The sequence below is a fragment of the Neolamprologus multifasciatus genome, chromosome 12 (genome assembly GCF_963576455.1).
Source record: "Neolamprologus multifasciatus chromosome 12, fNeoMul1.2, whole genome shotgun sequence".
Taxonomy (NCBI): Eukaryota; Metazoa; Chordata; class Actinopteri; order Cichliformes; family Cichlidae; genus Neolamprologus; species Neolamprologus multifasciatus.
Window position 1 is genome coordinate 10955981 of NC_140450.1, and position 23201 is coordinate 10979181.

The window sequence follows — 23201 nt, forward strand, 5'->3', positions numbered from 1 at the left end:
CAGATTAAGGACATAATAATAATAATAATAATAATAATAATAATAATAATAATAATTCTACAATTAGTATAAAAGCACATTAAATATCAATAAATATGGTTGAAATGTTGAAACATATCACCATTTAAACCAGTTATTACAATCTCATAATCCTGCTAATCTAAACCGATAAAAATGAGATTTGCTGCATCCAATAATGTACATAGATGAAAAATAAATATGAAATTTTATTCCTTTTAAGGTTGACTGTTATCCATCTGTGTGTCTAAGGTTTACCTCCGTGTAAATACGTTTATATTAGGTAGATATAATATCGCTTTGAATCTGGCAATCAACCGGAACTCTTAGCACAGCGGTGTGCGTGTTTCCAGCGGAGTGAATGTCAGATTGCACCGTTTGGGGACCGTGACGTGGTGATTGGTCACTTTAAGTTCATGTTAAAAACTGTTAAGTTAGCGCTAACTATACTGTGACTAGGTTGGTGGACGTGTTTCGTGCATACCTACGAGTTTTATTTTAATACGGAATTGGACTTTTTCTGTCTGTTTTTACTGGAATCAGACGGTTTGCGATAGTTTTAGCTGGTAAGTTAGCCGAGGCCTGCCTTAGAGTAGATAGCAGCTGGAGCTAATCTGATTAAATTTTGTAATTTTCTTAACAAGTTTAAAACTTGAATCAACTTCTTTGCAGTCTTTGCTTTTCGCCGTCAGTCAGCCTGTTAATCCCATCTGTAAGGAGGGGAAATTGTTAATCTAAGATGACTATGGCTGAGAGTAAACAGTTAGCCTACAAGCTTTTATCTAGGCGGCGACTGCTTTTGCTGCGAGCTTCACATCGTTGAAGTTTCCCCTTTTTTGTTAGCAGGGAAGCTAGTTAGCTGAGCCGGATAAAGGATAATGCTCTCATGTGATTGTTCTTGTGTTATCAGGACTGTGTAACTGACACACGAACCGGTGGCAATATGAAGCTCTACAGTCTCAGCATCCTCTACAAAGGAGCGACCAAATCCAATCTTCTCAAAGCGGCCTACGACCTGTCCTCCTTCAGTTTCTTTCAGCGCTCCAGGTGCGTCTCACTAACGAAACAAAACAGTTTTTACTGTAGTTTACTGACCTGTGCCTCACACATCACGGGGTAGTATTTATTTCACTATTAAGTGTTTCCTTCTCTACACTAAGTATTGCTTTGGTTTGTTTAGCATTCAGGAGTTCATGACCTTCACCAGTGCCTTGATTGTTGAACGAACATCTCAAGGAACCCGTGCCTCTGTCAAAGAACAAGGTAAACAGATTTAGAGTGTTTTAGGTGTGGCCCTGTGATGCAGTGATTAGTGCTGTTGCATCAGAGAGGACCCTACAGATTCAGGGTAACCTTTTGCCAAGTATCCTCCTACAGTGGTATTGGTATAAAAGGCTGCACATTAGCCGCTTACATGGATAACTAAAGACTATCACAGATCTCAAAGGAGATCTGTTATTTGATATATAACAGTTGTGATTTGTAATATCATAAAAGAATGACTTCCTGCAGTGTCCTGTGTCACAGCAGGGAAGAATGCGATTTCTGCTGAAAAGTGATTTGATGTTTGACAGGGAAATTGTGATGGGGCTGTAACATGTTCTCTGGCCTGAAAATGGACATTTTAAGTCAAGTTTAAACAGTTGGAGATAATAAAGTAAAATGTAAGCTGTCTCAAAACAATGACGCTAAACATTTCCTTGTTCCTGGAGTACACAGACTGCTTTTCCCCTCTTCAATTTCATGCAGGCTGAATCATCATATCATGTGACATGGACTTTAACAAATGTCATTACAGAATTATGCTTCATAATCAGTGTGTGTTGTTTGTTTGTTTTTATTTTGGGAGTCTTATGGAGAACATTTTGCTAAATTGTATTTTAATAAGATTTTTTATTCTTTGGCCCTTCTTCAATGCACCAGTAGACACAGTCGTTTTCCTTTACAATAAGATCGGGTGAACATTGTTCTGATAACAACAAACCTTGCTCCTTTTTTTTTTTTTTCTTTCAGAGTACCTGTGCCATGTGTATGTGAGAAATGACAATTTGGGTGCTGTAGTCATTGCAGATACTGAATATCCACAGAGAGTCTGTTTCACATTGCTTGACAAGGTGGTTTATATATTTTTAAAATATATATATATATATATTATGAGACTTGTTGTTGATTTCAATATTGACATCGTTTTGTTTTTTTAGGTATTAGAGGAGTTCTCTAGGCAAGTGGACAGTATAGACTGGCCTTCTGGTAATCCTGACACCATTAACTACAAAGCCCTTGACATTCACCTCTCTAAATACCAGGTCAGTTTGTTTTACTTCTCAGAATTTATGTTAACGAAAGATCTGATAGTCTATGACTGCAACTAGACTGTTTGTGTGATTTAAAAACAATATCAGAAGGACTCCATAATCACCAGATTCTCACATCATTTGGCAGAATTTCCTTGTATAGTGCAAAATGCATCTACTTGATAGCTGGTTGTATTGTTGTATTTGTCCACAGAACCCCAGGGAAGCTGATGCAATGACCAAAGTGCAGGCAGAGCTGGATGAGACAAAGATCATTTTGGTAAACCACCGTTCATACATAAATCAAAGTAGAAAAGTGTCCACATTAATTTATACTCAAATTTTGCATTGCATGAGAACACAGAAAGAGATGACGGTCTCTTAAAACAAATTTTTAATACATGCTTTCAATTACATCAGAAATCAGATGTGTTCATAGTTATTCCTTATCCCTCTGGAATGCAGATGGAAAAGCCATCACAACCTATACCTTACTAAAACTTAGGAATGAAGCAAAACAAAAAAGCATTTTTTTGTTCATTTTACATTCACATTTTTGTTCTTTAGACATTTAATAACTTCTCTGGAGTTAGACATACCATGGGTATGTTGAACTCGTTTCATAGCTTAGGGTCCAGATTGGCAAGGATTGGAAAGGTTTGCATTTGGACTTTATGTTATCCTGTCATCTGACAAAATGTAATGGATTGAAAGGCAACTTTCTCTTATTAACTGCAAATTTTTAACCATATTGGGCAATCTACTTAACTAAAACCAAGTTGTAGTCTTTCTGTTGTTTCATAAATAAATATTTTGTTGTCTGCAGCACAACACCATGGAAAGTCTGTTGGAAAGAGGAGAGAAACTGGATGATCTTGTGGCAAAGTCGGAGCATCTCGGAAACCAGTCTAAAGCCTTCTACAAGACTGTAAGTGTGAATGACTTTATTGACATTATGCTAAATTTCAAGACTGTACGCTGAATTTACTAAGCAGGGCAAACTATTTGCATATTTGTGTTTAACCTTCAGGCACGGAAACAGAACTCTTGCTGTGAAATCATGTGATGTCGCTGCCTCGTCCTTCTTGGACATGCCTCTCTATCTCTGCCTTTCTGCTTTTCCTACAACTCCCATCATCCACCTGCCACCAGCTCTCAACCAAGACAGTTCAGAGGCCGTCAAATCCAAGATGGGACACAGAGAAGAGAGCAAGAAAGGATGGCCAGTCTGAAATGCGACCTCTGCGGATTGTGACTGATGGGGGCTGAAGGAGTGATGGGGTTTGGTCAGGGGGGAAAAGTAATATGAATTATTTTTAACCATTGAAAAGGTAAACATCTGTGCAGTTTTTCAGTACCAGCCGGAGACATAAGTGTGACGTCATGTATTGGTGATGTGTCGTTAAAATGTCTTCAAACCATTTAATGTTATTTTGATTGAATCAGATCTTGACAGTCTGGTCTCCACTCTTAAAATTTGAAGTAGTATTAACCATGGTTATGCTGCTGCTTCATGGCAACTCTGACAATCCCACAGTCTTATCTCTTCATTCAGCGTGTCAGCATTGCAGTTCAGTCTTTCTGTGCCCACAAGGTGGCCCTGTTCATTCACTTTATGGTTTCATGAACCTCAGTGCTGAGGTCAGTAGAAATACTCTAAAATGAGCCAAGACAGCAGATGGCTGTTTTGACATGTGATATCTGCTTAGACAGAGATTTTTAAACTTTTCTTCTGTACAGGGTTCGGTTACATAATTTCTTTCTTGTTGAAATCGTTAACATTCCCACTTTGGATAACTGCTTTGTTAAGTGATGAGGAAAATGCTTGAAGCTAATGAGAAGTCAGAGATTAGATATAAAATGTATAACGATGTTTGCCATAGATGCAGCCTTATTACAGTGTGACTAACATGAAACCCGCTGCCGTGTTTGCACTCATTTACGATGTGTACCGTAGCCATGCTTTTCATACTGATATCCCACACACAACACTTAATCGGGTTTTTGTGTTTGGACGACTTGTACATCTGTCTGTAATCCCTCTGGGATCACTGGCATTTTACCACCTTTTTTTTTTTTTTTTTTTTTTTTTTTTTTTTGGGACAATGGTGATTCTGGGTAACCTCAGGTGCTCATGCACTCTCTGCCCTGTCATTGTGTGCTGGTCAAGTTTCGGTTAAATTAAGTTTAAAGCGAGAACAAACAATTGTTGACTAATATTTTAGACCCCACTTACTTTAAGACACTCCATGACCGACGCTGTTTGACTAGAGGAGCTTTGTTTTTTCTTTTGGTAGTAGGGGTAGAAAGTTCATTCTTCAGGAAGATATGCCTTTGGTTGTGCATTTTAGATGTTTCTCCATGCTCTTGTCTGTTGTATGTGTGTGTCTGTGAGTGTGAGTGATTTTTGTGAAATATACCATCCGGCTTCAGGCTCTATTAATGCTGAGTGCGTGCGTGTGTGTGTGTGCTCTGAGGGTTGTATGTGTGATCTGGAGTTGCTTTCTGCTTTTACAGTGTAAACCTTTGTGCAATATCTGCAGACTGTTTGTGTGATTCTCTTTAATGGAGAGAAAAACAAATATTTCTCATAAATTAACTTTTGTGTATATTCTATTCGTATGACTAATTCCCATATGAAGCTTGTCCAGGGTTGTTGCTGGCAAATTTGTTTAATTTCTTTCTTTTTTTTTTTTTCTCCCCTGCAATTTTCCAATTAACAAGTTGAATTTGATTGTCTGTCTGATCTGTGGAGTTATGCTGTGGCTATTTGCAGGTCAGGTCTTACTCTGACCAGTGTATTAAACGGTCTGCATTAAAAATATTTTGGTCAAGATGTGGTCTTCAAATTCAAAACGGAGACTTCTGATAATAAATGAATTTTCTGTCTGTGTTAACGTTTTGTTTTTGGAACACTGACTTGTTCAAACACTGTTTGCAGAACATGTAATCTTGCTTAGATAAAAAGCAGAGTGTTTTGCTGTGTCCCATGTCCTTATTGTTTTATCTATCCGAGTGGAAGTGCGTTTATCAGGGTGAATGTGGTGGCAGGAAAACATTGTATACACTCACTGAAAATCAGTAGTCCTGCTGTAAATGTAATTATCTTGGATCAGCATACTTTTGCGATATGTGACTGCTTTCTTCCTGCAGGAAGTTGGGCCGATCTGGCGCCTCCTTCACTTGCTGTAGGAAATGTAACTTTAAAGAAATGTTAAAAGGCCCCCCCAAAATAAAGCAATCAGTTTTAACTCCTTCATTTTAATTTCTATAGTTATTTTTAATTGGCTACCTCTTTGTGTGTCACCAGCGTCACACAGAGCCAAGAACAGTGAAGCAACTTTTTGAAACAGTCTTTGGAGCAATTTAAAAGCCTGACACTTATTCACACTCAGTGTATCAGCTTAAGTTTAATATGAAGAGCAACCGGTTGTAGCGGTATAAATGACAGAAAATAATGAGGTGGGAGGGGGGGCATTAGTTCTACTTCATTATAAATTAAGCATCAATGAGCCCTTTTAATCAAAGGTTAGTCCAATGGTTAAACAAACAAGCAAGTACATGTTGAATTTCCTTAATATTACAGCATTATAGAGCACATAAGAATCAATTTACTTATGTAGCCTAATCATTGCTACACTGCGTCGAAAATTAGCAGCAAGCTTGTGTGCGCTGTTGTACGAGTTCAAAAAGAAGCACATGAACGCACCACGAGAGGTGCGTCTCAGGGCGCAGCTGAGGTGAGAAAAACAGCATGAGTTGATGAAGTCTGGCCGCACAGCCCTGAAAATGTGGACGGAGATGAAAAACAAAAGCAGCGCTCTAATCAATAACGGAAATACTTCAAAGGTGAGAAGGAAGCGCTTTTTGTGTGTTTTGTGAGCGACAATGTACCAAAAACAAGTCTGTCGGGATCTATCTGACGACGGTTACACGGTACTGATTTAGGTGTGTATGAGCGGGTTTGTTTGATTGTTTTTACTGGGAGCGTAACCTGGTCCTGTTTTGTTTGGCTGTAAGTAGATTCACACGCTCAAGCGTTGCTCTGGCGCACACGTTTTACATTTTCTTGCATATTCTCTTACCTCTGTGCCTGTCGATGCCCCCCAAACGCTCCGATTTTTCACCTTAACTTCCTGCAGCAAGTTCCCACATCTGCTGTAACACACGTTAGATGTACACGTTTTTAACAAAGAAGGCGAGTTAAAAGACTTGTAATGTGTCCCGCTCCGTGTGTGTGTGTTGGGCAGCACTCTTGTGTTCAAACCCGAATGTTTTGCTTGCACTTTCAGATGGTCGACCGAGATCTCGGGGAGCAGTTCTCACATGCTGTGCAGCAGAGCAATGGTAGGTCTTATCTCTTCCTTGAGGTTTTCTCATACTTGTCTTCTTCCTCTTGGGTTGCAGTCATAAGTTCACCAGAAGAGTCCCAAGATAACAGACTGAAAGAGATGCTGCAATATTTTGTAGTGTTTTCATTTTAGGCACAGTATTATGTGTGGATAGTAACTCCACCAAAAAGTGCCTTAACTACCTGAAACTCGATGAAAGAATCCAATAAATTCACTTCAGGTGAATTCCATTCAGTCCATTCTATTTATAGGGAGCAAAAAACAACATGGCACAGTTTCAGTGACGCCCAATAGTCTCTGCTCAACACTAACGCATGCAATAACTTGCACAAAAATGCAAATTATTTACTGTGTTATGAAACAACTGTGGGCATGGATTACACGAAAGGGGTGTTACTGATTTTAATGGAGACAGTGAGGATCAACCAACTGCTTCTGGAACTGTTCATGTAATAAAAAAGTGTGCTCACTGAGAAAGAAGCATGTGTATTGCAGCAGCGTGAGCACTGTGTAGATTTGAATCTTTAACTGACACAGTTTCACCACGCATCACAGCAAAAGCTGCTTGGGATTAAAATTGTTGAATCCCGATCGGAGTATTTCACAATTATGTTATTTATTCAGTGTTAATTCAATGTTGTTTATGTCCTTTACACTCACATGGAACTTTTAAGTAAAAAATTTAAATACTGTGTCATATTTTTACATTTGTTATGCAGGCAAGTATATATCTTAAACACACTTTTGTTAGCTGTGGATTCATGTATTTCTGTTTTCTTCCTTGTAAAGTTTCTACTGCAGCTGCCACTCATCCCAACTCGAAGGACTCTCCTACTTTCACTAATGGAATGATCCCGGGTGAGCATAATTTTTGTCTAAAATTAAGTTTTTCTACACCATGTAGGGCCTGTTGCAGAGAGAGAGAGAGAGAGAAAAGTGAAATGGACCACCTTCAGTCAACAACTAACGAAAATGCCTGTTTCTTCCAGAGAGTCGAGACTGAAAATAAACTGAATCAAGTTACACAACCAACAGTCAGCCAAGCTTGAAAACACCTTAGAAACACTTCGGACTCTTGTGCTAAATAAGCTTTGCACCCCTGTGACTTTAGATCGCTCTTGTTGTCATGTTGCTGTTTGCTCATGGAGCTCCTGTCAGTATGACCTGACGTGTTTTGCTGTTGAAGTTTGCGTATGCTTGACCAGAGAACCCAAACATAAAGTTGTTTTAAAGTTCAAAACTTTAGAGGGCTAAAAAAAAAAAAAAAAAAAAAAGAGCATATAGCACATCTTAAGTAAACTGTGCTTCTGTAGGCAAAGTGTGTGATACACTTTTGATCTGATGTTTGAGATAAGTGTAAGTGAAGAGGATCAAACACCCAGAACTTGAAAGTCGAATGAAATCCCATCATTATTATTAGGTGCAGTCATACATTTTAGGGACAATGGTCATAAAAATAAAAATAAATAAAAAAACTACCTGATGTAAATTTGATGTCTCTCTCCTTCAGTCATTTCCTTGTGTATCTGGAGGTTTTTTGTTTGTTTTTGGGTTTTTTTAACATCGCTGCCTGTAAGGCCCATTGTGCACAGAGCAAACATCAACTTATGTCGCAAAGGATCAACCCTGGTAATGAGAGCTGATTCTGTAGCTACAGCCCGGAGACAAATAGCAGTTTTAAGAAGATGACTTCAGGTTTCTTAGCGTATCAGAATAAATGCATGACCTGAAGCATCCTCTTGTGTTATTCATTAACACAACAACCCCAAATCCAAAAAGCTGAGATGCGATGTAAAAACAAAATGGAATTTTGACTTTGGTGGTAGCAACACATCTCAAAAAAGTTGAGATGTGTTTTTTTTTTTTTGTTGTTGTTGTTTTGTTTTTTTAACAGCGCTCTGTAAACATCTGGGAACAGAGGAGACCAGCTGCTGGACTTTCGGGAGAGGACTTTCCTTCTGTTGTCTGATGTAGGATTCTAGCTGCTCAGCAGTTCTGGTTCTTCTTTTCAAACTGTTTGTTTCATGATGCACTAAATATTTTAAAGCAATGAAAGGTCTGGGCTGCAGGCAGGCCGCTTCCCTGAAACAAAAATGCAAGTCAACATGCTACCAATTTGACACACTGGAGGAAAAGCTGTGCACTGAGATGCAGAAAAGAAAGATGCTCATGAAGGGGAGGGGGCAAATTTAACTAAAGGATTTTTATATTATTTTTTAACACCATGCTATGGTAAGGTATTTTCATCTATCTGTTTACAGTTTACAAGAATCGGCACTTCTAGAGTATTTTTAAGATTTTTGTAAAACCTACACACACCGACCAGCTAAAGGGTTTTCACCCAAACTGTCCTCAAGGTCAAGTTTATATTTGTCATTTCACAGCTTTTTTTTTTTTTTTTTTTTTTTTTTTTTTGTGACTTTCCTGTCACCATTCTATTCTGGTCATATGGTCAATGCTGCGACATGTTGATGTGTTAAGTGCATCTCTGTAATCATAATATTCCTAAACTCAACCACTTTTATTTGGTGATATATTTAATTGATATGATTGTTTGCGAGGGTCCTTCACTTATTCACACTCATTGTGAAGTAGAGCCAACCAATGACAAGAAAACTCATCAAGTTCTTTGTGTCCTTTACACACTGCAGTAACCTGTGAATTGTGATGGATCGTGAGTCAGATAAGGAATTACAGCATCGATGTTCAGGTTTTGTGGGTGGAGTTCCAGAATTTATAACTGCACTTTATATTGTCTTTGTATCATAAGAGATTAGAGGTCTAAGAAGTGGCAAAAGAAATGCACGAAGTGCTAAACAGGATCGTGCAGCTTGTTTTTTCTTGCAGAGTGAATCTTTCTTTTAATACTATTAAGCAAATAGGGAAATGAGGATCGTGTATATGAGCATATAGAGCCATATAACACAGTTTTTATTATCTGTTTAAGAACAGATGAATTCAGTAATAAAAGCATGTAAACAAATTATGAATGCTTGTCAGATATTACAGAAGCAGCATATCGTACTACGCTTCCCTTAGTTTATGTTGAGATTTAAGTGCTAATGCATGACACAAATGAATTTGTAAAACATGAATGTTTTTGTGCTTTTTAGGTTCCATTGCAGCCGCATTGTTCATCGCCTTTTTGCTTGGACTATATGCTATTCTGTGGAAGTGTATGGTGTCACCGCCACAACGGTAAGGAACGGATGCAAGTTGAAACTTGATTTTGCCTAAGTTTCTGTTGGATCTTGTTGACACTGTAGTCGAGCAAACAGCAGTTTGTTCACCTGCTTTTAGGGGTCACACGTCTGAACTTTGTATCTGAGCTCGTCACAAAAACACAAATTGTGCCCCATTTCTTGATAAGCACCGTTTCCATTTCACTGCTTTATTGCATGCAAACACGCTCATTTGTGTTTGTTCTCTCGTTTGTTTTTCTCTCCAGAAAACACAGCAAGTTGAGGGTAAGAGTACATCAGAGAGCTTCTACGTGAAGACATGGACGATATCTGGCAGCTTTTCTGTTATCTTGGATTTTAAATTTCATGGACATTGGCTAAACTAAATGGATGAGCCACATGTGCCTCCTCAGCTTTACGGTCTGCTGGTGGCTTCTGTTTACTTAAAGAGTCATGGTGACGTTAAACACTGTTTTGGCAGGTCAGTCTGCTTTTTCTGTTTTCTGTGAATTATGCACTACTGAGGGAGGCTACAACTCGCTCCAGTGACTATTGAGCTGCATGTAAATGACTCTAAGACAGAGAGAATATAGTATTTTTATTTTTTTTGTATATGTAGCTGTTTTAGCTTTTTTTTTTTTTTTTTTCTCAACTGTACCAAATGGATCTTTATATTTTAAGCATTTATTCTTATTTCGTTTTAGCATTTCTTTATAATATTTTGGATTTGATTATCAGATCAGAGTAGCATCCACCATTTTATCCTGTTCTGTCACCTAGTGGTTCCTCAGACAAGCTTATGTGCACAATTGCTCCTCAGGATTTTGTAACTACTGTATGAGTCTATAATAAAAGTATTACATTTAGTGGATGCGACTGTTTGGTGAATCTAATCAACTACTTTCTTTGTTTATTTTAGGTGTTTACAATATGGGCTGAGTAAAGCTCTGAGTCAATAGTTTCAATATCTCTCAGGCTGTACGGCACATGTTTTTGTTTCTTTTGTTCTTTTTTTCTCCTGAATTCATGCAGAAATTATAATGAAAAAAAGTAATCGACAGCTTAAGTGCTCATGTGACTGTAATGAGGAATCTATTCTGATTTACCAGTCGTGTAGTCCTATGTGACTCAATTTAAATCTATGTGAAAGAAGCAAAGGGGGAGAAAAAGTCATTCTGGTCTTTTCTATGCTATACATACACAGCATGTCTCTGATGAACCACATTTTCTTAAGTCTGAGCAGTTATTTCTGTCATATCAACTCAGATGTGACTCATTTTAACCATTTTTGACGCTTCATAACGAGCAAATGTGGGGGAGAAGTGTCAGGTGGAGGAAGCTTGAATAGATTTCAGTAGAGATACTGAAACTTTTGATTTTAAATATGAATATATATGATACTCCACATTTGAATTATCCAAACCAGTCATGGCTTGATTGCATTTGATTTAAAGGCATGGAAAAAAGGCAGATGTGTGGTTTGATTAACAGCAGAAACAGTGAATATACAAGGATAGGACTTGATTTAATTAAGATGTGCTAATTGTCATGTTTTACTTTTTATGAAAAGTATTTGGTGAATGTGTGAGTTCTGCCTTATACAAGGTATTATTTGAACAACCTGTCAGAAGGGCATTTTTGCACTCTGTGTTCTGCAACTTTGTGTTAGTTACTAAAACTAATATGAGTACAAATACTTAGTACTTACAATTTGTTTTTGACCAATAGTTGAAACCGTTTATAAATCAACATGTTATCAAAATGTGTGATCTTAAAATAGACTCATAACTGGAGTCTGAAATGCTATAGACTTCACTCAGTTTCCTAGAAGGCTTAGAAATAACTGAGCTAAAAAAAAACACACTAATTTCAACTGTAAAATGTAAAAGTGCAAGACAATAGAACACAACCTGAATCTACTTTGTATTAAATTAGATTATGAGCTGTACCTGGTGTGCTGACTGCATAATAACTGTATAGAACACAATGCATGTAAACTTAGGTGAGAATTTGCTGAACAACCTGTTACAACAAGTAGACCTGAGCTGAAGTATAAAATTCCAATTATGAGTCACTGATCGAGAAATTCCAGAGAAATGATGACTAAACATTTCCTCTAATTTTCCTTTTTTTTTATTCAACCTTCTGTTTCCCCCCCATGACTCAACTTTCAGGACATGACAAAAGAAAGAAAACTGATATTTTATTAATGCTTGAAAATAAAAAGAAAGCCATTTAATAGGATTCTGAAAAGAAAAGAAGTTGAGCCAAGTTAATCTAGTGTGAATGTGATATACCTACATCCCATTAACAACTACACCACTATAAGCACCTTCTGCATCACAAGCTATGTTAAAAAGTCATGCTCAGAAAATATGCAAACATATGCAAACTCATCTACCTTATCTGTTGCAGCACTTACACCCTGTAGATAACATCTCCAGTTCCTTCACAGTTGAGCAAAATCCTGAGTTTTTGTTTCTCTTCTCACATCAAACTTTAGACAATCTGATTTGAGTTTTGTGCACTATTGATTCTTTGTTATGATAACGCCCATATAATATAATTTTTAAACAAAACCACTTGTATAATTTAAAGTTTAGCATGAATACAGGCTAGCTGATTCACAATATGTCTAATAAACAAATTCTGTATTTACAGTATGGGACAGGAAGAAATACTGAGTCAGACTTGACTCAGTACTTATAAAGAATCATTGGCGATATAACCATATATGACACATGATTCAAGGGGGCAGTCAGAAGCTTCAAAGCTTGATTTGGTTTCACTGAATACAACGTTAGGTGGTTCAGAGTAACCCTCCTTCAAAGTGTATAAGTAACTCCTGTTCATCAGGCTTGTGACTTGCTGAGAGGCTGGTCTGTCCCAGGACAGAGTAGCTAACTGTGGACAGTAATTTGCTTCGAGCAGCGTGCAAGAAGGTGATGAAGATGAAAGCGAGGACTGCAAACTAGGAGAGCATGGTTCATTCATAAGCTCAGAATCTCTCAGTGCGGTTATTTCATTTAGAGAGGGTCTGCCATTCAAAATCTGGATGTCACAGCTGATGCACTCCTCTGGCTTCTGAGACTGCAGCCACTGATCAGTCTGTGCAAAGAAGATATAATAACGTAAGTGACAGGTACAAATCCAAATATAAACACAAACCTAGTTAGGTGGGGTGGGGAATCAAAGGTTTAGACTGATGGTAGCAGCATGTCTCAAAAAAGCATCCGAGAGAGGCAGTGTTTCTCAGAAGTAAAGATAGGCAGAGGTTCACCAATCTGTTTATAATGTTTGGACAACTAATGAAAACTTTGATTATTATCTTATTGGATGGCTTTAAATTTTGGGCCCTCAGGTGAAATTGCCTTAAAACAGGCATGATTCATAACTGCAAATCACCGAAAGGGCACTGGAAGACTTCCAGAAATCTTTGACAGGTTACATTTCTACCATGCAAAGAACAAGCCAAACGTGAAGACAACACAGAAATGCTGTCGTCTTCTGTGGACCTAAAGAGGAGAAGGACCATTCGGTTTGTTATCTGCACTCAGTTCGTAACCCTGCATCTCTGATGGTATTAGGGGGGAATAGGTGTCTATGCAATTGATCTACACGTTTTGGTGCAACACTGTCACCCATTCAGACATTCAGACAAGGGGAGGCCTTACATATTTCAGCAAGACAATGCTAAACTGCATACTGCAGTCATTATAACAACATGGCATTGTAGTGGGAGAATCAGCTGGCTGAACCGGCTTGCCTCCAGTCCATCAGTGGAAAAACATTTGGTGTATGATGAAACAAAAATATGACAAAGACCTTGGACTGCTGAGCAGCTAGAATCTTGTGTCAGAAATAGATATCATTCCTTCCTAGGCTGGATATTTCTTCTTTGTGCATTTTTTTTTTTTTTTGCTCTCTCAGTGATTAGCTCATACCTCATGCAGGAAGCCTTCGAACTCTGGAGTTTTAATGTTCATATCCACAGGGTAAATAAATGTCTCCTTCAGCCTGCTCCTCACACTGAAACAGATAGTTTCTTTTTTTTTTTTAAGAGTTCAAAATGGTTCATATCATCATCTTCAGGATTCTATCTTTAGGTCTCTATTGAAAGATGACCTTACTCACGTTTTCACTTGGGACCACAGGAGAACAGTGAAGCCCATGAGTAAAAAGATGGGAGTCAGTACCTTGATTATGAGAGAAGAGTCTACAGGAGGAAAAAGAAGTTGAAATTAATTACTTTATGCACTGGAAGTTGACATCTTTTATCAAAGGTTCTTCCAGGAAAGAATACAATTCAGTAGTGGTATCTCTGGGATCCCCCTGCGTGTTTTAAAACTCACAGTTGATTTTGGTTCTGAAGGTAATGTTGGCTGGTAGCCCAGGCCCCTCTTTAGTGAGAGCACTCACAGAGCAAGTATACTCTGTGTTCTCCTTCAGACTCTCTATGGTCACAAACTTCACGTGGGGATCTGCAACTGAGACATTGGACCGATCTAGATGTACACAGGATGATACATAGATTCAATAATTGTGCTGGGCACCATCCTGACTAAGTTTAATTCAAATCAGGTTTATCTGACACTGCCCAGAAATACAAAATAAATTCAATCATGTAAATAATTAGAACACGTCCACAGACTGAGATTAACATGAAGAAGATCAACATTGCTGGTTTATTCCTCCACACTCTCTCGCAACCTGACCTGGCAGCCAAACAGATCCTACTTCCTGCACTGTAACCAGGTACCCCATGATGAATGCTGGCTGAGCTGGATCATCTTCATTGTAATGCCACTCCAGTGTCACAGAAGAGGAAGTACTCTGAACAGGTTCAACCAGACTTGGGCGCTGAACAGAATCTGAGAAACAGGAGATAGTAATGAGGAAGGAAGGCTGAACTAATTAAAACATTTGCAGCTTAGCTGGTGTCAAAGCAACAATGCAGTTTCTCTAAACAAAGTTTCCCCTGAGTTCAAAAACCTCAACTTCTATAAAATACCTATACTAATATGGTATTTTGTTATTTAAACCTGTAGCTCTTCGGGTGATTGCATCACAGTAATTACTCCACTCTGCATATCAGAACTGCAAAACAGGAAAGACTATCTTGTTTACAGGGTGCCCCTATTAGTCAAAGATAAGATATCCTGTGTCAAAATTTTAACTACTACTCTGTAAAAATTGTAAAGGTACAGTACAATGTACCATTTTAAAATAAAGGACTTTTCTGTATTCATTTTTTAAGGATTATTGCTTTTTTCTGAATTTTGTAAACACATTGAATTTTATCATTAAAAGCAACCTCTGTTAAAAAAAAAAGTTTCATGTTTTGTTTTTTACAATTTAAATTTTTTTTTTTACAGTGTATAAAAACGTTTACTTTCAACTGCACACTCCAGATCCAAACTATGATAGAAGTTTTCTCACCACTATTCTGTGCTAGAGACCAGAGACTTAACAGAAGAACAAGGTAAAAAGCTAAAGATTTGATGCTTACAGAGTCCCAGTCTCAATATCATGGTATCATTCTTGGATCACAATAAGCAACTGAAGCAGCCGAGATTGTCAGAAAACCTACAAGTCAAGAAAAACTGGTTCTGTTTAAACTCCACATCTTTTATCTGCTTAATTTGTCGTGGAATAATGAGGAAACAGGCCTCATGGCCCTGGAACGGTTTGTTTTTCAGTTGCCCTTTTTAGCCACTGAAAACAGGAAACATTGTATAATTCAGGTTGAATACTTGAGGTATATACTAAATACTTTTGTTAAACCCCTTTAATTAAAGCTGAAGGTCTGCACTTCAATCATATATTTAATTTTAAAAGTTACTTTGGTGCTATGCAGAGTCAAAAATGACAAAAATTATGGTATTTCTGACAAACTTGGGAACCTACCAGAACAGACAAAGAGTATAATCCCATGAGAGTCAATCTTAACTGCACTTTGTAAGAAGAATTATGACATAAAAACATAAAAAAGTTTAGTGGCTAAAACACAGCGCTCAGCCTCAAATGTCTCTTCTCTACATAATAAATGAATACAATAGACACACACACGCAATAACAAAACTCACTGAATTCCTGTGAGTAACCAGTCTGTATCTCCAGTAGTCTATATCCATTGTCCGTGCATCCATAAATATAAAACGTATACCTGTGACCTGCTCGGAATTTACCTAAAAATAAAAATATGACAGTGAATGCTAAACAAGAATAAATGTATTTACAATAATTGCTGAGTGAAAACAACAATAAAACTTACTAGCATGTAATAACAATGCATTATTTCCCTCTGGTACTTTCCACTGCAGAGTGCAAGGCACTGCATTTCCCAGAATGCACCACTCCACAACATAGCCACAGGTGGCAGTGCTCTGATCCTCCCATGTCAGATTGAAACCACCCTCGCTGGTGCTGTCTAAACGCTTCTGTACTGGGAGATTTTCTGGGGGAAAAAGTCCAAAACAAAGCAAAATAACTCAGAACTTTAGACCCTGGCTGAGTAGATTTGAAAATGCAAAGTGTTTTTCTGCTTCTAAATTCTAATAAAACTTGAGTTATTGTACTCTGCCATCAAAATCTTAGAAATGCAGTATCTAACCAGATGCTTACTCTTGATGGCAGTAACACTGTGAGGAATTTTGGAGTTGTTTTTGACCAGGATATGTTCTTCAATGTGCACATTAAACAACTGTATGACTGCTTTCTTCCATTTGTGCAATAGCGCCAAAATTAGAGCATCCTGTCTCAGAGTGATGCTGAAAAACTAGTTCATCCACTTATTATTTCTAGGCTGGACTACAGTAATTCATTATTATCAGGATGTCCTAAAAACTCCCTAAAAAGCCTTAAGTCAATCCAAAATGCTGCAGCAAGAGTACTAACAGAAAGAGAGAGCATATTTCTCCTGTTTTGGCTTCCCTTCATTGGCTTCCTGTTAAATCCAGAATTGAATTCTTCTGCTCCTCACATACAAGGTCTTAAATAATCTGGCTCCATCTTATCTTAATGACCTTGTAGTACCATATCACCCTATAAGAGCACTTCGCTCTTGCACTGCAGGCCTACTTGTTGTTCCTAGAGTATTTAAAAGTAGAACGGGAGGCAGAGCCTTCAGTTTTCAGGCCCTTCTTCTGTGGAACCAGCTTCCAGTTTGGATTCAGGAGACAGACACTATGTCTACTTTTAAGATTAGGCTTAAAACTTTCCTTTTTGCTAAAGCATATAATTAGGGCTGGATCAGGTGACCCTGAATCGTCCCTTAATTATGCTGCAATAGGCGTACATTGCTGGGGGATTCCCATGATGCACTGGGTGTTTCTTCCTCACTCACTATGTGTTAATAGACCTCTCTGCATTGAATCATACTTGTTATTAATCTCTGGTGACACTCGTTGTTTCACTTTTTTTAGTTTTTTAATTCAAGGAAACAAACAACAGAGATATTTGTTGTTAATACATTTACATTTCTAGGCTGGGCTACTTTAAATTGTTATAATCAGTCTTAAAAGTTTTTAAAAAGTCTCTTTTAACCCTTTAGTTGATCCAAAATGCTGCAGCAAGAGTACTGGCAGTGACTAGAAAGACAGAGCATATGTCTCCTTGGCTTCTCTTCATTGGCTCCCTCTTAAATCCAGAATCGAATTTAAAATCCTGCTCCTCACATACAGGGCCCTGAATAATCCGGCTCCCTCTTAATGACCCCAAGCTAAGAAATTTACAGAGTTTTTGTTAAATTAAATTTACCGTAATATTTTATTTGCTTTATCAAAGGAAAAAAAACTGTTAAATGTCTAAGTAAGCATTTAAATTTAAGAGACTCTGGGTGTAGAGAAGCTGCTCACCTTTGTGCTCTGCTGGTGGGATGGTGATGTTGGCGGGGATGGAGGTGCCAGAGGGGAGGACAGCCTGGACAGTGAAGTCACACTTTCCTGGGCCAATGGACACCACTGCCTGGCCCACGCTGCTGTTCTTCGACTCTGTTTGGCCTTCCTGTGACCACTGAACCGTGTACTCTTGTATGTTTATTGTGGCTGCTGTGCCAGCAATACGCTGAGAATAAATTAGTAATTAAGGGCGAAGGATGTTCAAGGTAACGGTGACATACTGTATATTCTCTAAAACCAGAGTACTATTCCACCAACTATTTGTGCTTAAAGGGCACAGAAAAATGACTTACTGGCTTCCACATCAGAGTAACTTGACGGGTGCGCGAGTTAGACAGCGGCTGTATTCTTCTCCATAAATCCAAGGACACCAGCGGCTCTGAGGAAAATGACTTGTTTAAAGCATAACAGGCAGCAGATCATTGAACCAGAGCACTTTGTTTGTTGTATGTACCAAAGCAAGCCAAGACCAAGACTTGTTAGGTTAGTTGGTGATTCTAAATTGGCCACAGTAGATAAAGTACTTACAGCATGTAGAATAAAATATATGGTGAAATGTGGCTTTGAGTGGTCGAAAAGAAAAGTGTTGTATCAAAGCCTGATAGTACATGGAGAATGAAAGAAAATGAAAGAATGAAATTTCTTTGGGAGTTTGTTGCTAAGCTCTTGCTTTTTACTTTACTGATATTTTCAAGTATTTGTAATTTTAACAAACAAGAGAATTGGAAGAGACCTCAAACACATCCAGCAAAGTGTCAGCTTGCTCTTTTGTAAAATAATACTTGTAGTTTGATTACTCTATAACAGGCTTAATAAATCGTTGTGCACTGATGACTTTTCATGTGAAGATCATGTTAAGAAAAACAACTGCAAACACAAATGTTGCATTTAAGTCTCTTTTCAAATGAACAAACCCATCACAAGGATAAGCAACAAAAGAGAAAAGAAAAATATGTTTGTATGCAATAATTGCTCCTTCATGCAGCATCATTTTGCAGATAAAAGCTAAACACTGAAAATTAATTTTTGTTCTTCAATAATTTTAGTCTTTCTCACACTTTATTAAATTTGGACTTGGACACGATATGATATTTGTAAAACAACATTTTTTCTAATTATATTTATATTTACCTGTTATGAAGGTTTCTTCTGCCCATTCTCCCCAGAGTCGTCCATTGACAGTGCAGCGTACTCTGACATTGTACTTCGTGTTGGGAACCAGGTGCTCCAGTTTTGTGTGGCAGAAACTGCTCATAATGTTGTTGCACCTCAGCTGTTACAGAAGTAAATGGAAAAAAAAACATGCACTAAAATGTCAACTCTTCACTCAACAGTTTGATGATTATTATTATTAACTTAAATGAATTCACCTCCACGGTGCCGAGTGGGACTGTAGCGACCTGACAGATAAGGTTCATATGAGTCAAGCTTTCCTGTATGCTCCAGGACACTGTGGCCTCTGTCACCCCGCGGTTCACTCTCAGCGACTTCACAACAGGAAACACTAATGGAAACACACACACGAACCATGTATCTTATATCGGTGTATTTTCTGCACTGGTTGTGCAGTGAACATTCAAACAGTACAAAAACAACACCGACGCTGATTTCACTACACAGTGTAGGTAAATTGTGAAAGCATCAACCACAGAGCAGTTTAAATTGACATGTACGTGTCTTTATGTCTTCAAAAACACAACTGAGAATATGTTGTATACACAAAGATGACCCCTGACCTCTGTCAGAGATGTTGAAGCTATAACGTTCCATCTCCTCTCCTAGCTTGTCCTTCACCCACACACTGATGTTATAATTTTGCAGGTGTGGCACAGCTGGAAAAGTACATGATGACTGCTCACAGGTGAAGGGAGCCTTGTCTGAGTTTCTGTTTTTAACAAACAATAGAATTGGAAAAGACGTCAAACACATCCAGCACAACAGCTTACACTTTTGTGAAATAATATTTATGGTTTGATTACTTTATATTAGGCTTAATAAATCTTTTGTGTCCTATGAAATTTGTACTGATGACTTTTCCCATGATTCATCTTTCAGGGAGACGTGACTTTGAGCTATCTGCTGTAGATACTTTGGTTTGGGGGGGGGGGGGGGGGGGGGCTGCTGTTTCTTTTTTTGTACTCCAGTTTTCCAGTTTCCTCAAATTTGTTGGGAACACACTGCACAACATGCTCATATATGCCAGAAAAACCTTATAAGACATTCAGAAAACCTCAAAATTTCTCAATAAGTGTCGCTCCTTTGAAACAAAATATAAAAATATGGCTGGTGGCTCAAAACTTTTCCACAGCACTGAATCAGTCCAATATTATGAAATATCTATGCCTTACATTGTGTTACAATATAAGGTGTGTACTTCATGTGCTTACTCTATGTGGAGAGTGTAAATTTGCACGTTGCGATCATGCAGGAGTCGCTTTCTGGGTGAATCCCAGGTGCAGCCGACAGATACCATGTCAAAGGTTACACAGCTGACGTTTCTGGGTTTCTGGGGTGGAACTACAATATACACACATATACATATACAGTTATACATGTACAAGTTCTGCATTAAATTAATAAAGAATACAAAAAAAGAAAGATTCAAACTTACAACTGATATAGTTCGAGACATGAACACTGTTGCCTGTTGCATCATCACAGGTCAGTAACAAATGCTTAATTATTCCTTTTGGGATAGTGAGGTTGTTTACAGTAATAGCTTTTACTCCGCCTCCAATGCTCAAAAGACGGTATTCCTTGTTCCTGAAGGTCATTCTTTTAACGTTCACCCCTGTTGGGGGAATACAGCAGAACATGGCACTGCTGCCCTGCCTCAGCACACGGCTGGAGGGAAAAATGTGGATCTCATCGTTTGCTTTGAATCCTGCAAGACAAAGTAAAGTTACAGTGCAGTCTGATGAAGAGCTGTTCAGTATTTCATGCAAGAAAAAGTGTTGAAAGGTTTTTTTAATCCCTTGGTATGTTCTAGGGTTCTTAAAAGGGGAACCAAAATTGTATTGTTGCACTGATAGAGACACAAAAAGAAAGGGGATTCAGAAATGCCTCTGCTTTCTTTGCACCCATGTTCATTAAGGTGGATCAAGGCTGAGTGGCAAACTGTTCTGTGGTCTGACCAATCAAAGCTTTCAGACTTTTGTTTTCTTTTTTGGAAATGATGAACATTGCATCCTCCAGCTTATTGAGGAGAGAGGCCATCTGATTTGTCATTCATGTCGTTCATTCACCATCCTTAATGATATCGGGTTGGATTAGTGCATTACGGCATGGGCAATTTCTTTTAACTTCATGAGTGACGTCGTACCTGAGGACTATACAGATTCTAAGAAACGGAAGAATGGTTCTTTAGAAGAAAGACGAAATCGATCAATCGAAAAAAAGAGTCCAAGAAGAAGAAATAAACACCTTTTGACTCAAAGTATTCTGTCAAACATTATGTCTGACCACAGGGATAAGCAACACAAAAGAAAAGAGAAAAAATATGTTTTTACGCAGCAAAGTATTCTGTCACACCTGGTAAAGGCAATGTTATGACATGGACACGACTGTAAGTGTTACATGATTTGCTAAAAGAAGCAGTATTACAACACAGGATGTCACAGAGACAGAAAAACAAGCAACAAACTGCAGTAAACAGTGGGAGGGAGAACATACAGCACCTGGTGATGTCTATGGTTTCTAAACTTCAGGCTGTCATTGACTCCAAATAATTTTCATCCAAGAATTAACAAAAATCTATATATTTAAAATTGTGTCCAGTAGTAAATGTGCCCGATTCCTTTTGAGTCATTGAAAACGGGAAATTATATTTAAAAATTGCTGTATAATATAGTAGAATAGAATAGAATTCAACTTTATTGTCATTGCACATGTCACAAGTACAAGGCAACAAAATGCAGTATATATAATATATATATAATAGCTCATGTAAACCCTGAAGCCGAGAGTCGACATTTCAGTCACATTTTGCCTGATTAGTTGTAGATAACCAACATTCTAAAAAATAAATACGTAATAAATGCATCTATGAAATGTCTTTTTCAGTGAAAGCCTCACTTATTTCAACAAGACAATGCCAAACAGACTCGCTGTTGGACTCGCTTGGCTATTACAAAAAAACAACAACCCTGCCTTGAGTCCACACTGATGACCCACAGAAACTATAACATTTTAAAAAAAAGTTTCATTTTTATTACTTTTTTTTTTTTTTACATTTTTACTTTTCTTCCCTTATAGGTAGTAAACTAAAAAACAAGAGTGATGCAGACAACACCTTATTTCCCAACCATGTACATATTTGCATTGTATGCGTAAGATATATGTTGAAAGAGACGTTTGCAATTACTGCAGATGTTGAGAAACGCTTCATTCCTAAGAAAACGACAACTGCTGCTTTTTAACCTCATCAGTAAAACACGTAGGCTGACATTTAATGATCAGCATAACATCTCACCAGAGTTGGTTATCCAGTTGCTCCAAGGACTCTGGACAGACTGATTATAGTATCGCATTCTTACAGAGTGATCAACACACTCCAGAGGCAGATCAGAGATCCATGTCCATGTGTATTGGGCCGAAACTCCAGGTGATACGCTCACATTTTTCTAGGTTAAAACAGGAAATAATTGTTCATAATAACACTGGTAGGTCTTAAAAGCAGGATTACAGAATCAATTAAATGTGGTGGTAATGGAAAAAAAAAAATCTTTCTCTGTGATGACCTGGCAGAAAAAATACAAATTATCTTTTACATGGAACATTCTGACTGTATTCTATGACTTTTAAACAGCATTAAAGACAGAAAACACACCTCTCAATACTCACAGTGTAAATAACGGTGTGCTGATCAGTGCGGCTGAGCTCGATCTCATAAATGTCACCTACAAAACTGCTGTGTTTTACCAACCAGCTCACCACAAGGGTCTGCTTGTCATTAATAGCTTTCAGAGTGATGTTTGGTTTTGGCAGATAACAGCCTGGCGTATGACAGAACAGAAGGACGTAAAGTTACACATTCAGGGTCCCAGAATGTTGGTCCTGTTTATTTAGACAATGAACAGAATCAACTTTCCGGAATTTCTTTACCTGTGATTGAGCAGACATCAAGACGACATATTGAGAGAACTTTAAAATGTTCAGAAAGAACATAAACGAACCCAACTTACCATCGTCAAAGCAACATTCGGTGTTCGAAAATATCAGATACAACCCGAAAAGGCTGAAAAAGGATTTCCTGACATTTATCATCCTCTCATGTGAACCGTTTTTCACTGAGCACGCCAACTGAAAGCCTCATAAGTCAGCAGCAACTGTTAGTACGAGTAGGAGTGCCAGTGTTGCATAATGTGTAATCGGAAGTCAAGAGAGGAGTGTTTAAATGCACCAATGGTGCTGTGCTGTTTTTCACATACAGTAAGTAAGAATGCACCAAAAACAGAT

General features: G+C 38.0%; 2 protein-coding genes across 7 annotated transcripts; one reads left to right on the top strand and one right to left on the bottom strand.

Annotated features, from left to right (window-relative positions):
• The first annotated feature begins 338 nt into the window (after positions 1-338).
• ykt6 (YKT6 v-SNARE homolog (S. cerevisiae)) lies at positions 339-9862 on the top strand. Of its 5 annotated transcripts, none has more exons than XM_085179709.1 (11): positions 339-413; positions 929-1065; positions 1199-1281; positions 2032-2132; positions 2220-2324; positions 2527-2592; positions 3139-3240; positions 3343-6161; positions 6605-6659; positions 7454-7522; positions 9778-9862. In XM_085179709.1, the coding sequence occupies exons 2-8, from the start codon at positions 962-964 to the stop codon at positions 3376-3378; spliced, it is 597 nt and encodes a 198-aa protein (XP_085035835.1). In that variant the 5' UTR covers positions 339-413; positions 929-961; the 3' UTR covers positions 3379-6161; positions 6605-6659; positions 7454-7522; positions 9778-9862. The 5 variants fall into 5 exon arrangements, with proteins under 5 accessions (XP_085035835.1, XP_085035834.1, XP_085035831.1 ...); XM_085179708.1 differs by having other exon boundaries at positions 367-477; XM_085179705.1 differs by having other exon boundaries at positions 368-584; positions 3343-6260.
• osmr (oncostatin M receptor) lies at positions 4419-23154 on the bottom strand. 2 transcript variants are annotated; one of them, XM_085179695.1, is made up of 17 exons: positions 22928-23154; positions 22587-22738; positions 22216-22366; positions 20356-20628; positions 20132-20261; positions 19481-19629; positions 19115-19248; positions 18876-19017; positions 18038-18123; positions 17703-17910; positions 16121-16303; positions 15933-16034; positions 14562-14717; positions 14199-14351; positions 13981-14062; positions 13791-13875; positions 4419-12954 (listed from the first exon to the last, which is right to left on the bottom strand). In XM_085179695.1, exons 1-17 carry the CDS (start codon positions 23007-23009, stop codon positions 12550-12552), a joined length of 2673 nt encoding a protein of 890 aa, XP_085035821.1. In that variant the 5' UTR covers positions 23010-23154; the 3' UTR covers positions 4419-12549. The 2 variants fall into 2 exon arrangements, with proteins under 2 accessions (XP_085035821.1, XP_085035822.1); XM_085179696.1 differs by having other exon boundaries at positions 22587-22799; positions 22928-23088.
• Positions 23155-23201: the final 47 nt, after the last annotated feature.